This window comes from Aythya marila, assembly GCF_965140915.1.
Source record: "Aythya marila genome assembly, chromosome: 5".
Lineage (NCBI taxonomy): Eukaryota > Metazoa > Chordata > Aves > Anseriformes > Anatidae > Aythya > Aythya marila.
The window spans coordinates 28356389-28371450 of record NC_139046.1 but is presented as its reverse complement, the minus strand read 5'-3'; the positions used below and the strand labels follow the sequence as shown (position 1 = coordinate 28371450).

At 33.1% G+C, this 15062-nt stretch overlaps 1 protein-coding gene across 3 annotated transcripts in view; it reads left to right on the top strand.

Moving 5' to 3' along the window:
- CEP128 (centrosomal protein 128) overlaps positions 1-15062 on the top strand; it is a 109848-nt gene that overhangs the window by 55191 nt on the left and 39595 nt on the right. For all 3 annotated transcript variants that reach the window (XM_082760814.1, XM_082760812.1, XM_082760813.1), the window contains exon 18: positions 1568-1760. In XM_082760814.1, coding sequence (XP_082616940.1) covers positions 1568-1760 — 193 coding nt within the window. The remainder of the gene's footprint in view (positions 1-1567; positions 1761-15062) is intronic.

The following is a 15062-nucleotide window of genomic DNA, read 5'->3' as shown; positions in this document are numbered from 1 at the left end:
AACATGGAAATGGAGGTACCAGAGCAGAGCCAGTCATTAACTACAGGAGATGCTAACTTTTTTGAACGGATCCTGATACACCCCATCTACTCTATGTATGAGATTTGAAATTCCAATCATTACCCTTTTTTCTGTCTCGGTTAATTTGATTGATTTTTTGATGGTAACAGAAATTTAGTCAGCAAGAAAGAGAGTGAGAACACTTTGAATAAAGGTTACACAATAAGCATTCAGTTTCACAGATGAAGAAGTAAATGTTTGAGTTCTTTCAGTGGTGACTTGGTCTCTCAAGTCCTCTGATGATAAATTAGCATCACATCCAGTTGATAGTGCTAATGATCCTGCCCATTTCCATCTTCTTTGCCTTATACCCTCTCCCTGTTCATAAAAATTGTGTAGATCTTGCAAGTCCTTTTAGGCATAACATTTTAAAGGGAAAATGTGCATCACTATTCATGATGCTGCTGACTGCCATGCTTTTCTGGAGTACATAGTCCATGTGACTGTATGCTGAATCTCCCCTACTGTCTTGTACTGTTTAGATCTGTTATATATATTTTAAAGTTGCATGAATTTGAAAACATTTAGGGGGAAAATTTGTTTCCTAGTATGGAAAGAAAGTAATGTAGGTCTGTAGTTAATAATTTGAATATAATAGAATAATAAAATATCCTGTGTTGGAAGGGACTCACAAGGATAAAGTCCAGCTCCTGGCTCCAACCAGAATCACCCAAAAATCAAACCATGTGTCTGAGAGTGTTGTCCAAACACTTCTTGAGCTCCATCAGACTTGCTGGTGTGGCCGCTTCCCTTGGAAGCCTTTTCCAGTGTCCAGCCACCCTCTCAGTGAAGAACCTTTTCCCAATATTTGGTCTGAACCTCCTTAGTTGCTGTTTCATGCCATTCCCATGGGTCCTATTTGCTGGTTGCCAGAGAGAAGAATATATCTCATTTTTTTTGTGTCTTAAGTCCTACAGGTAAAAGATAAGGATAACCTTTTATATTCTTCTGCATCCAGAGCAATATATTATTTAAGTTTGCTCTTTTCTGATCAAACAGTTGGGTCATTTATGTATCTATACATGGTCTTCTCTTCTATTGCTTTTAGATTCACTCTGACCACCCATCATCTATAGTATCTATAAGCTCTCTTTTCTTTTTCCTCTGTATGAACCTTAAATGTTGTCTTTTGCTGACTTTAAAGGATTGATGTCACTTAATTTTTAATGTGGATGGGAAAGGAGGGAGTACCTCTTTGTGTCTATATACATACCCTAATTAAATTTGAATTTCCTTACCCACACCAGCAAATTCTTGCTCCTGATTAAAAAAATAAAATCTGTGTATTTCATCTTCACATAGTTATCAGCCAAAATATATCTCTTTAGAGATTCTTGAAGGCTCAAGATATATCCTTGTAATATATCCTAATGTTCACTTTTATTATTATTATGCAGTAATGCCTATAAATAAATAAGCTGTAATTTCAAAGGTAATTTGATCAATTAACATTTATGTCCTAATATTTTTATTAGAATTCTTTTATTTTCCTAATTTTTTAATGTAGACTAAACTTCAGTGGCTGTGTGAGGAGGTGAAGGAGAGAGAAAGTAAGGAAAAAAAGCTGCGATGCTACTTATTGCAGAGCCGCGAACAGCTTAAGCACTTTACACAGATGAAGGAGTCTGAACATCAGTCTCTCTTTAAACAGATAAAAAAGCAAGAACAACTTTTGGAAGAAGTTCACAGAGAAAAGAGAGGTATGTTACTGCTTCCCTTTTGTTAATGAAAGAACAAAATTTTAAAAAATAATAGTTATAATTCCTGTGCATTCAGATGTATTTTATCAACTAACTATTACAAACTCTGATTTGGTGACTTGCTAGTGATAACCAAGATAACAATTACTTTTTGTTTGTTTTCTATTTGTTACATTTGCCTTTTATTTTTTGGTCAACTGCATTTCAACCCAGTACAGGCTGAATAACACAATGCAAAAACGAAAGAGCCCAAAGCACTTCATAGTCCTGTGCAGTTACTCTTTTTTGTCTACATCGTATGTACAAAGAATTTTTTTCTAATCCTTTCTTCTGTGTTGTCAAATGGAGTAAGACAAGCTTTGGATCTAATTAAAATGAATGATGTAGTCGTCATAATTTCCATATTGAAGTAGATTCTTTGGTTCCACCTCTTTCATACGAATTTTTGATAGAGGATCTAACTAAGCCTGACAAATAAAGCACTACATGGTGAGAAGACTGTATTTTGACATCTATAAATGGCTGGAGCTAACCTGACCTGTTCAGGAGAATAAAGTACTTCTACTGAAAGTTATCATGTAGATAAACCTTGAGAACTATTAACATGCCTTATGAGTTGCTATAGTCTATAAATAGGACTGACTTATCTGTTTTGCGTCTTTGTGCAATATTTTAGACTAGTATTTGAATACCTCAAGATTTATACCTATTCTATACCTGAATAAATTTTTCATTCGATTCTATTCCCTCAGTTTTAGCAGAAAACATTAGCTATAAGGTGTTCTTTTCATATGTTTTCTTTAAAAACTTTGTTCTGGCTTTCATTCAAGACTCAGTACTGATAATTATGGGCCAATTATTGTCAGACATAATAAGTACTATATTTTAATTGTTTGGTTAGTCATTTTGTATTTAGATTTGATGTAGACTCCGATTAGATGAGAGAAAGCTTTTAAGTTTAGTTATAGCTTCTGGTAGCTGACTTTATTATTAAAAATGTTTTGTGAAATTTCAACAAAAGTAAAACAGTAACAAAACAACATTAGCAATAACAAATAAAAGCAAAGTGTTATCATAAATATTTCGTAGAACAATACAGATTATTTGTTTTACAAGAACAGCAAGATCCTGTCAGGATTTTCTACCTCCACTTATAAAGAACATTGAAAGAGAACATACTTTGATCTTTCAGGCTTGAACATTTCTATTATTATCCTTCATTTTATTAAAATGATAGCACCAAGACCCTGATATATGAATAGTGAGTAATTATCTGCTAAGATGATCTCCCTGAGGCCTTATTCGCCATTTTTAAGTCCATAGAAAAATAAAGCAAAACTTACTTAGTTTTTAATTCTATTGTATCTGATCTGGTTCAGGCTTTCTCAAAAATTCTCAGCCTGCATTTTAATTTCAAGCTATAGGCAAAATTATGGCTAAATATTATATGGAGAAGAGTGGTGAAAATTAATCTATTCAATGAGCACCAAAGATAGTATATAATCTTATGCCTTCTATTTATAAAGAGCATTCATTTGTTCCCTACAAATATGCACAAGTACACGCACATTTGCACATTACTTGATGTGACAATTTTTGTAATTCTAAGTAAAAGATAGTCTTTTCAGTTTACTTCTGTAGGCAGATGCTGGTTATAAGTATCTAAGAAAAAGGAAGTAATGCTTTTTAAAATGTGGTTACATAGTCATTAGTTTCCTATGTAACACAAAACAGTAAATATGCTTTAAAATTCCAACAAATACAGTATAAGAAATAGGAGTCTTCTGAAAGGTTACAGGATGCAGACCCTGCAGCCCAGTATTAGCTTTACAGCCAATATGAGGTTAGCAACCAAAGATAAAAGTGTTGGAAACCAGGAATACCAGCTGATATACTTGGAGCAACAATCAAAGGCTTTAGTTTTAAGTAGCCGCATATGTTGCTATAGTTAACTTTTACTCTTACAAAGCATTACCAATATTGTGGTCCAGCTGAAAGGGTGTGATGACCCAGAAACTGCTAATCAAGTCTGAATTGAGGAGAGATCAGATGAACTAACTAGCTATGACTACTATTGATAGATTTTCCCAAAACATACCCCTTGCATTGTTCACTTAAAAGTATTCCTAAATGATTTTTAAAAAATTTCTTACTTTTTGCCTTGTAGTAATGAATTTATTTAGCTTTAGATGCTGTGGTGTCACAAACCTTCCAGTTGTGGGTCCTCCACTCTTCATAGTATTCAAGGCTTTAGAACAAACTTTTATAGAATGAATAATTAGAAACATGGAAATAAAATAACAGAGATTTACTACAGGTAATCAAAGCCCAGCATCCTGGTATTTCTTTCATTTGATAAGACAGCTGGTAGTTACCCACTAGTTGACAATTGTAGCGGAAGACATAGCATGTCATAGTACATAGCCTGTATAGCCTTCCCTTGTTACGTGGGACTGTGTAGGAAATAATTAAATATAAGAACTATAAATTAAATTAATGAATGTACACCTCTGAGAGTCAGATGGGTAGTTAGTGAATGGGTTATTTAGTACTGTTTTACAGATCTCTGTGTACTCACTTTTCTTCATCAGTTAGCTTAGTATAGAGAGTAAGGAATATAATAATAAAACTTGGAGCCTTAGAAGATTTGTTGGCTTTGTTGATACACAGAGAAAGTGTATCCTGGGATTGTTTAATTGCTTTTACCTGGTGCCAAAGAAGGAACTTAAATTTATAATTTCTTTGTACTGTTATTTATACCAACTTTTAATTTATTCATAAAGTGATGCATTTAAATGTTTATAATTTTCTTTCCCTTTATATAATGTTCCAAGACAAATTATGGCTATTTAAATGGCAAATACTCTTACATAAAAGCCCAGGTTTTAACTGTAATGCAACAAATAAACTGTAAACTTGTTGATAGTAAAATGTATAAGTGGCTTGGAAAAGAAAATTGGAAAAGCTATTTTTCCCAAAGGAAAAGGACAACACGACTAATAGCATAGGAAAGATGTTAAGCTGAAAGGAGAAAACAATGCAACAGTGATAGAGGATCCAAATGAAGGAGACAGGATGTTGTTCGACTTTTTTTACTTAATTTACTTAATTTACTATTATTATAAAATAATGGATGAAATCATTCTTACAGAACAAAGACAATCAGTGGTAATATTATGGGTAAATCCCAGATGCAGGAATAAAGCAAATGAAGGCAGAATGGATTTTCTCTAATTGTTAAGAAGGCACCCCACTCTTTTCATTTTGAATACCAAAGTATAGTTGACAGTACATCTTAATAAAATGGATTTTCAGTCATATTTTGTGCAAATGGGTAAAACTATTCTCTTCTGCATTTGGAATGATTTCAATTTTAGATGAAAAGTTTATAAGACCAACTCTGTGAATATTCGTGGATGTGGTTGAATGCCTCTACTAACAGCGTAACACAAAACACTTGTCTGAGTACTTCGTGTAGTCTAAAAATACTTAATGAATTTAAATCAAAAATTATAAAAACAAGACAAATTGTGTACTTGAAAAAATAATTTGTTGATTTGTCATTCTATGGATCTTGTATTACAGCTTGTTTGTGTTTGATTTCATGGGAAATAAAAAGAGATTTATTGTGGACATACAGTAGGTAGGATGATTATTTAAACTGCTTTATTGACAAACATGTTTCAGGAAGTTTTACAAATAATAAGTCTGTTAAAACTATTTTAAATACATAGTCTTTTGCCTTTTCCTTTCTTCACCAAAACATATGTAAATACCTAGGAGCTTTCTTGATTTTAGGCTTTTGGTGGCCCCCTTTAGGTACTGGAAGGCTGCAATGAAGTCTGCCTGGAGCTTTCTCTTCTCCAAGCTGAACCACCAACTCCCTCAGCCTGTCCTCATAGGATAGGTGCACTGGCCCTTTGATCGTTCTCTTGGCCCTCCTCCGGACTAATTCTAATACTTCTATGTCCTTGTTATGCTGGGGACCCCAGAGCTGAACACAGTATTCTAGGTGGGGTTTCACAAGAGAAGGGGAGAATCCCTCCCTTGGCATGCTGGCCATACTTCTTTTGATGCAGCCCACGGTATGGTTGGCTTTCTGGGCTGCAAGTGCACATTGCTGGGTCATGGTGAGCAACCTGGTCTAGTGGAAGGTACTCCTGCCCATGGCAGGGGGGATTGGAACTTGATGATCTTTAAGGTCCCTTCCAATCCAAACCATTCAATGATTCTGTATAGAAGCGCTATTATTTAAACTGACTGTCTAAATATTATAATCCTGACAAATAAAATCAAGATTCCTGAAAAGGAAAATAATAAATGAAGGAAAATACAATAATGTAGTATAGAAACTCAAGAGTGTTTGCTGGGTACCATAAGTTCCATAGCTCTGTGATGACGTATTGAGATTGGCTTTGGTTGTCCTCCTGTCTTGATGATCATACCGTCTTGGAGAGCTGAGAAATTCAGAGGACCAGCAATATTTCTGAATACCTAAGAACTGAAGGTGATGTGGTACTGTTTTCAAGTTAGTGGGTTTGCCCTTGGAATACAGTTCACTAAAGTTATTTATCGAGCATTCCACCTAACATGATTTCAATGACTAAATGAGTAATTGGATAAAAATTAAATTCTCTTAGTTTACTCTTCTTGATTAGGAGTTCAAACTCACTTCAAATTCATTTTTAAGAGCATTGCACTAGGTATTAGGTATTTTAACAAAGTTGACAATGTCTGAGGAAAGACAATATATAAATTCTGTTTTCCTATCTAACTTTCATTTGACTTGTGGGATGAGTGAGTATGGGGAGGTGTTCTTACAACTGTTTCAAAATTAGTTCAAACTACAAGGGCCTTATTGTTATCACAGAGAAATGTTTGTAGGTAGGAAAAATGCTGTCTTCATGAATCACACCCAAAACCTGACCCAAATTTGTTTTATTTACCCAAATTTATGTGATCTAACTAGCTTAGGTAGTGTGAAAGGCTTAACATACCAAACTGGTTAGAGCTGATATTTGAACCTTGAAGCATCCATTGGCTTTACAGACTTAGATCTGCTTCAGTTACTGGTTGGTTTAGTCAAAAGAATGTATTCGTTCTGTGTGTTCATCAAGAGCAGAACATCAGCATTCTTGGAAAACATACCCAAACCCCTTAAGTCTTTCACCATGTTCATTCATTCCTTCTCAACTGTTATTTCTGTATACACAATTGTAATTTATTCTCATTTTGTTTGTCTGAAATTCTTAATTTCTGATTATGAATGTTTTTAGCAATGTATTTTGCTAGCCTTAGCTCAGATGAATAGCTTTCTCTATGTTCTTTTGTGATCTTGCTATCTTTGCTTTGTGAGATTTCACTAACTTTATCCATATTTGTCAGTGTGCTGGAGTATTTATATATAATCTCAAATTTAATCTGATAACAGCTAATCCTGTATGCATAGCGTTCAAATTGCCGATTAAAAGAAAAAGCAACGCTAAGCTGCAGCGATCCTTTTCTGTTATTGCCTAATTCCCTTTAAAATGTTATGGGTAACGTAATGTTGGCATAACTGTTTATTTAAAGGTGTTAAGAGTATGTGATTTTAGGCAACAGGTATAACACACTTAAATATATAACTTCTTCCATACAGCAGTACTATTTTCGTGTTACATTAGGGCTCATGTATACTATGGGAATGAGTACAGAGAGGAAAGATATAAATAGGTATAAATGATATAAAGAAATTGTGGAACACAATCCTTCCAAGAAAATCTATCTTGGAATGTATTGAAATATATAGAATTTAGGTATAGCATAGGAAAAAGAAAATTGTTATTCTGTTTGCATAATTCTTTTGTTTCAGGATAATACGCTGTTACTCAATAAAGACATGTATGGTCAACAAAGAGACATTGTTTGGCAAAATGAGGCCTGATGTGGTTGGCAAGGCTCTGTCTATTTTTTTATAAAGTTAGTGAAGCAACAGTGATGTAAGTAGAGCTGGTGAATTGCTCTAATGCGCAGACCTTATACTGATGCAATTTATCACAAAGATGTAGTATAAATATTCTGCAAACACTCTTCTATGTAATGTCCCAGGTGATGTCAGGCGTATTCTGTATGACTTTTTAGCACGTGCAATCTATATTCACATCCAAATTACTGAATTTTTAGAATTGCTCTGATCCAAATTATGCTTATTAAGTTAGGCCTTAGAAGTATAATGATTATAGTCCTGAATTTGGATAGATTTATGTTGCATGGTTTTGTCACATGCATAAAACTATACCAGGCAATTCAGGTGTTATGCTTTATGCATTATGTTTATCATTCATTCTGTTTTCATTCTAATTACATTCACTATACTCCAGAATCAGAATTATTATTTTTTTCTATGCATTGTCTTAGATTGGAGCATAGAAAATAGAATTTCAGAAGAGACTCTTACATTTTTGGCTGCTTGTAAGTGGCACTGTCACCTGTGTTAATCATACAGTTACCCTATAGTTTCATCAACTGTGAAGATCAGGTATATTTACAGAGACTTTGAATAATTTAAATGGTCTTTGAAGCAAAGCATCCATTTTAATGTTTTGGGATTGCATTTATTTATTTATTTATTTATGTCCAGTCAGGATGATTTCTGATTTAACCGCTGTGGAAGATGGAGATTCATAGATGCTGTTATCTTAAAGCAGATTCCAAATTTAGATAAAACTTTGCTCGGATGAAATTTTGTCCTACAAATTATTATTATTGCCTTTTAGAAGCCAGTAAGTCCAATTTTTGTTTAAACCAGGAACACTAAAGCAGAAAGTATAAGCAGTTCAAAATAGAGACCGTATGCATGCAGTCAGTTCAGTGCAAATACATTGACAATGAGCAATCTCTGTTGCTTCAGATGAGAAAAATAAAAGTAGAAAATAGTAGAGTATCAGTGAAAATAGAAATACTGCAAAATACTTCTTATGAACTATTATTTTTTAATAGTGAAGTGCATATACTGTTTATTTACCTTTTTAACCTTGTTTTCAATCTTGTTTCTTTCCCATTTGTTTTATTTTTTTCCTTGTTATCTCATATTGTCCTTGTATGACTACACATTTTTTTCTGTGGCAACAAGAAACATCACAGTGTTTTAATGTCATTCCTTATTGACTAGTGAATGGTACCATCAAGTAAAGAAAAGTCTTTTTAAGCATTCATAAAGGAAAGAATCAGAAGGATTCCAGAGAAACTCTCCATATTTTTTATGGTGAGCTTGAAAATGCATTAACTTGAAATATAATTGCTATTCAAATAATTAATTTTTTCTTAATAGTGTTCTTGCCCTTTAAATAATGTTTGGTTTTTTTAATGTGATGGGGGAAGGAGGAGGGAGGACTTCTAAGTTATTTTAAACTTTGCCAAAATGAACCTGCATTCAGAGTCTTAGAGGAATGGAAGTAAACCTAAATCATTTGGAAATCTTATTCTGTGTTTCTTTATATTGAAAATCTGCAAATAACTGTCTGGATATCCACTGCTGTAACAATTTAATATTTTATGCAACTGTTTTTATTTGCCATTATGTTTTTATGCAATCATAAAAATATGGCTGCCATTGTGAAAAAGTGAAGGTAAGACATGGGATCAAACTGTAACTGAGATGTTTTAAGACTTCTTTTGATTTTTTTATTTCTCAATCACATACTTTAAATGCTTGTTTGAAACTCATGTACAGATTTATAGTTTAAGAAGCATGATGTGTCCTTTAAATATTAAATTGCTGAGTTTGTAATGGACATAAAGATGCTAAAATCATTAGTTTTACCTCTTAATTTTACTTATACATATTGGAACCTAAATCAAAATTAACAAAAGTAACCTGGAATGTGGATTTAATGCATATTAAATAGGTAGAATATATTATTTAATCTTCTCTTTTTCCTGTTGTGAATTATTCTTTCTTTAAGCTAGGCTAAAGAGTTGGTGTTCTAAGAACTACTATATTGTTTTTTATATTGTTTTTTACCCCTCCAGCTGTTGAATTGATGGCATAAGAGTGTGTATCATCACAGGGATACAGTAATGCTGCTTTAACATTACATGAAAAAGAGAATCTTGTAAGCAGCTGTACAGCTTGATTCGAAATTGTGTTATTCTGGAAGGCTTTATCAGGTTTTCAGGTCATACTCTTCAGTACTGAAGAAATAATATAACAAGTATCACTGATTTACAAGTAACTATTGAAAAAGAAATACAGGTGCTTTCAAACTTGCTTGAATAATTTCCTGAAAGTTACATAATTGAAATATGCTATATGTCACTCAGTCTTCATTAGGTAGAAATAACATTCCCAGAAAACTGATATATGATAAGATGCTTGTTTTAATTAAATAATACACTGTATTACAGGAAATGAATCTGAACCAAGGGTTCTGTGGTCCTCCCACCTATTGCCATAGTCATGTCATTTTCATCTAAAAGACAGGTGAATCATGTTGCAGATTTGAGCAGAAATGAAAAGAAACTTGCTGAGCATCTAAGATTTTTAATGTAAGAAAACTCCTGTAGTTCAGTGTAGTTCATTGATATGTTCAACAGCTTTTGTTTTCAGATGACATGCTATTTAAAACTCTTTAGGAAATAAAGTTAGTATTAATGACATTGTGTTCAGAGAACTGAAGTTTCAGTTCTATTTCAGTATTAAGAAATTTCTTTGAGAAGAGCTTTAGTCACCAGTAAAGCCTTCTCTTAATGTTGACTGTAAACAACAAAATAGTTTTGATTACAGAATAGACATTAAAAGTGAATCCTTGTAAAAGGGAAAACAAGCTGCTGTGTTTTTTTCTTTTTAATATAATACAACTAAGTGTTTAATTAAGTGGTTTGCATTGTTTTCCATCTAATGGTTTAAATATGATAAAGTGCTGTATTCTAATCAATTTAATGAACTCTGATTAGTAACTTCAAGGTAACAGTGAGCTGTATCTGAAATTCAGCTTTTTTTCCTTTACTGTTTTGACTAAGTCTCCTTGGTTTTAGTTTTTACAAAGTGGGAACTGTACTTTACAAAATCTGTAAAGCATTTACAACTTGAATTAAAAGCAATTTTAAGGATTTTGGTTTTTGAGCCAAGTAAGGGAACCAAATGAACTGTATAGTTCATATACTATCAATGATTTGAACAAAAATCTATAAAGTGTTTATTTTGAAATAGTGTGTCTCAATTATTCATTTAAACTCCACTTGTAGTAATGGGCACTGTTTTTCACTGGGGGACAAAGAGTCACAGTATTTTTCTTGTCTGTGTGTGTTATCAGCATTAATATTAGGTGATAACCTAGTCTTGTACATGGTTTGCATACTTTTGCCTATATTATAACAGAGTCTGTTTACTGATTTAGCTTAATGATATGGTTTAGATAATTGATATGGTTTAGTGGAGGACTTGTGGGTCAGAGGTTGGACTCGATGATCTTGAAGTCTCTTCCAACTTAGAAATTCTGTGATTCTGTGATTCTGATTATTAAACGCTGTTATTTAACACATTGTTGCTGTAAGATACTGTTTTCTTGCTGGATTGGCACAACATCTCAGTCATAAAGATAATGTGCTTGCTCCTGGTTATATAAGAAAAGGAAAGGAGAACTGAGGATAAAGCTGTGTATCCTATTTCTCAGTCTAATTTCTTAATTCTAGACCATCTTTCTACTTAAGAGAATTTTATTTAAATAAAAATTTTTATATTACAGTCCTCATTTTCCAATATTTCACCAGCAGCTTTGGGCAATGTTATATACTACCAGTATCTTAATCTCCGTTCAACAGAAAACATTTAAAATGAAAAATTATTAATCATGTTAATCATTATTTCAAAATTATTGATTGTGTTGTTTGTTTTAAGTATGGCTAGTAAATTCAGATACAGAAAGATAAATGAAGTATAAACCCAAGAAAATGCACTCTTTGAAAGATGTATGCACTTCATTCATACATACATACTTCATCAACATATGTTGCACATAATTCAGCAGCCTAAATATAATGCTTCTCTGATGTTAATCAAACTTTTTGTCCATAAAATGCTACTTTGCTGATTGTTCTGAAGCTCTAAGAATAGCATTTTCTGAAAAGAATGGTTAAATGGTGTACATTAGGAGAAATGCCTGCATTTACAAAGTAAAATGACCAGAGAGTATGCCATCTTGCAAGAATCTATATCAAACAAAAGACCCTAATGAAAGCCTTTTATTTTACTGTAATGCAATTAGAATTCGTGGAGCATATTTTTAATTAGAGAAGAGCTAAAAGGAAAATTAACACAATCTTGTGTAGAATGCAAAGATTATAAAATGACCATTAAAAAAAATAATAATTTCAGAATCAGAAACTGAAGATGTAACTGTTTTAAAATGTGTAATAGAAACTTTATCTTCTTCACAACCTTTTGTCCCTCAGTAGTAATGTATGCTATCAAGAGCAGTAGCACTTGCTGTTCAGTTATTATTATTATGCCCTTCAAACACTTTCTTCGTCGTATTTTGGCTCCCATTTGGCTTTCTGGTTAAAAAATGCTGTGACTTTCAAGGAAGTTGAGTTCAGAATGTTTCTTTTATCTCCATTTTGACATAGGACAATGTCAAGGAGGCAGTATCATGCACAATCGACTGTCTAGTTTGAAAAAACAAACAAACAAAAAAACCAGCTGAATTGTGGTTCACTTCTTGAGAAGGCACTATGGTGGCTTTTGGCTCAAGCAGCACTGTTTTCCAGAGGCCTTGAGTGGAAGCACTCTCCCTCAAAATACTTAACTCTAAAGATGCTGTCAATAAAAGTATGCTTTACAGTTTTTAACAAAGGCCTAGTGGTGAGATCAGGGAATTGTAGAATGGCTTGGGTGACATTAAAGAACACTTAGTTCCAATTCCTCTGCCATGGAGATTATACACCTCTCCAATAAACTTCCACTAGACCAGGTTGCTCAAAGCCCCATCAAAACTGTCCTTGAACACATCCAGGAATGGGGCATCCACAACTTCTCTGGGAAACCTGTTCCAGGAAGAATTTCTTCCTAGTATCTAATCTAAACTCTTTTAGTTTAGAACTGTTAACCCTTGTCCTGTCACTACACTCCTTGATAGCTGAAGCTCCCTGAAACTGTCTTTCCCCAGCTTTTCTGTAGGCCCCATTAGGTATTGGAAAGCTACTATAAGGTAACTCAAACTCTCTTAGCCTCTCTTCAAAGGAGAGGTGCTCCAGCCCTTGGATCATCTTCATGGCCCTCCTATGGACTTGCTCCGACAGGTACACGTCCTTTTTATGTTGGATGTCTGAAGTAGTATCAAATAAAGGTGAAAACCTAAGATCCAAAGATCATGCTGCTTATTTTGAATAAAATTCAATTGAAAAGTATAGTTTTAAATAAATATATCATACGTAATACATTTATATATTTCTTTCATGTCTGTCTTGTTTTCTTAGATTGACTTTCCTTATCTTTTGAAGCATTCATAAGGATTTAATTCATGCTGAAAAGTGACATCAGTTTAATTAGTTTTCTTGTGTCTGGATTTTTGCCCCCTTTAGAATCTCATTCCTTATAAATTTCTTCTGTTCTGAGATTGTTTAGAATTGAAAATAGTCTGAAAGACTAATTCCAAGGTTCAAAGAATTTTGAAGGAAAAATTCTAACTGTACTTTTTTTTTTTTTTTTGCTTTTAAAGCAATAAAGTAAATTTAATGCTTAGTTTACATGAGAAAAAATAAAGTAGGTAATTTATTTCAGAAAAAGTGTACTCCATTACTGAATTGCTGTATCAGTCTGATTCTGTCAGTCAACACAAGCATTTAATTGCATGAAGAACTGTGAAACTGAGTAGCTTCATGTAGGTCTGTCTTTCAATGTTTCCTTGAACACATCTACGGATACATTAGCAAATGCATATCTAGGAGAAATGTAGTGGGATTAGCAATTCCAGCTGTCAGAGGGTAGTCTTTGACCAAAGTCTTATTGTCTTTCCAGTCATTTAATTCTTGTCCAAATCAGGCTAAGGAAGGAAGTGGGTTCTGTCGTGATCTTAGATGTTTGGTGATCCATGGTTTCCCTACTCAGTTCTAAAGGAATATTACTAATTGCTACTTTTACAAGGAGCCTGTTTAAATTGACAAAGGACTTAGATTCTTTAGATTGTGAACTTATTTTTCTTCTGTCAAGGCATGAGATGTGAGATGGAACTTGGAGGAAGTTTGCATTGCATAGCTTCACATCGTCTTTGTTTTGGACAAAGAAGGGACTTCCTTTTCCAAGGCTGTTGAGCTGATGCGTTTCAAGAACACTAAAGAGATTATGCTGGGTTATGTTTTATTATTAAAGCAGATTCTTAAGTAGGAGTGGAATATAAATATTCTGTGTGTTTCTCTACTTAAAAGGTGGAGATACTGTATTTTTCAATTCTTCATTGTTGCACAATGAGATTTATGCACACAGAACTGGTTTAATGAGGTACTGTGGATGTTGTATGTATTACAGTGAAATGCGCTGCTAGAAAATAAACAACAGCATAGAATTAAGATCTGACCTTTAAGCTTGGACTATTTCTAACTTTCAAATTTGAAATAGTTTTGTAGATACCAAATTTTGCTATCCTTCTAGAAATTCCAAATTTTTCTATCCTTTCTATCCTCTAGTGTGTGTATAGCATAACATCTTCAGACTGACTTCTGACATAATAGATGTTTTCATTGTGAGAAGAATGACCATGTTTTTTAATTTAGTATGTTTACAGTGCAACATGAATGCTTATTCTGATGCGATCTTAAAACATTTTGGATTCTACTTTCTAAAATATCTTGATTAAATAAAAATAATTCATATGTAGTCTTGCTGTAATCAACATATTATGCTTGTTGTATGGAAGGAAATTATGATTTCTATAGAATCATTTACAATAAAACCACTATTATTATTGTATAATGATGAAAGTTTTTCATCCTCACTGTGTTTGAGAATCATTAGCATGTCTGTACAGGTCATTCAGTAATATGCTTATGAATTTTTCGTATGCTGACCTGACATATTTTTTTACTTCACAAATTTACTTCACAAATATTTTTACTTCACAAATTTGTAGCTTCATATTTCTTCAAAATGTACTCTGTGGAAGTAAGGTATAATTTGATGCACATTTTATTTTCTGCTACTTGTCTAGTTTTTGAAACTTACTCCTTTTGGTTTCTTTTTATTGATTAATTTATGAATCAAATAGTGCACTTTGATTTGCTGGCTTCTATTAATCTAATTTACATGAGTTGTACCATTATGGTACTGGA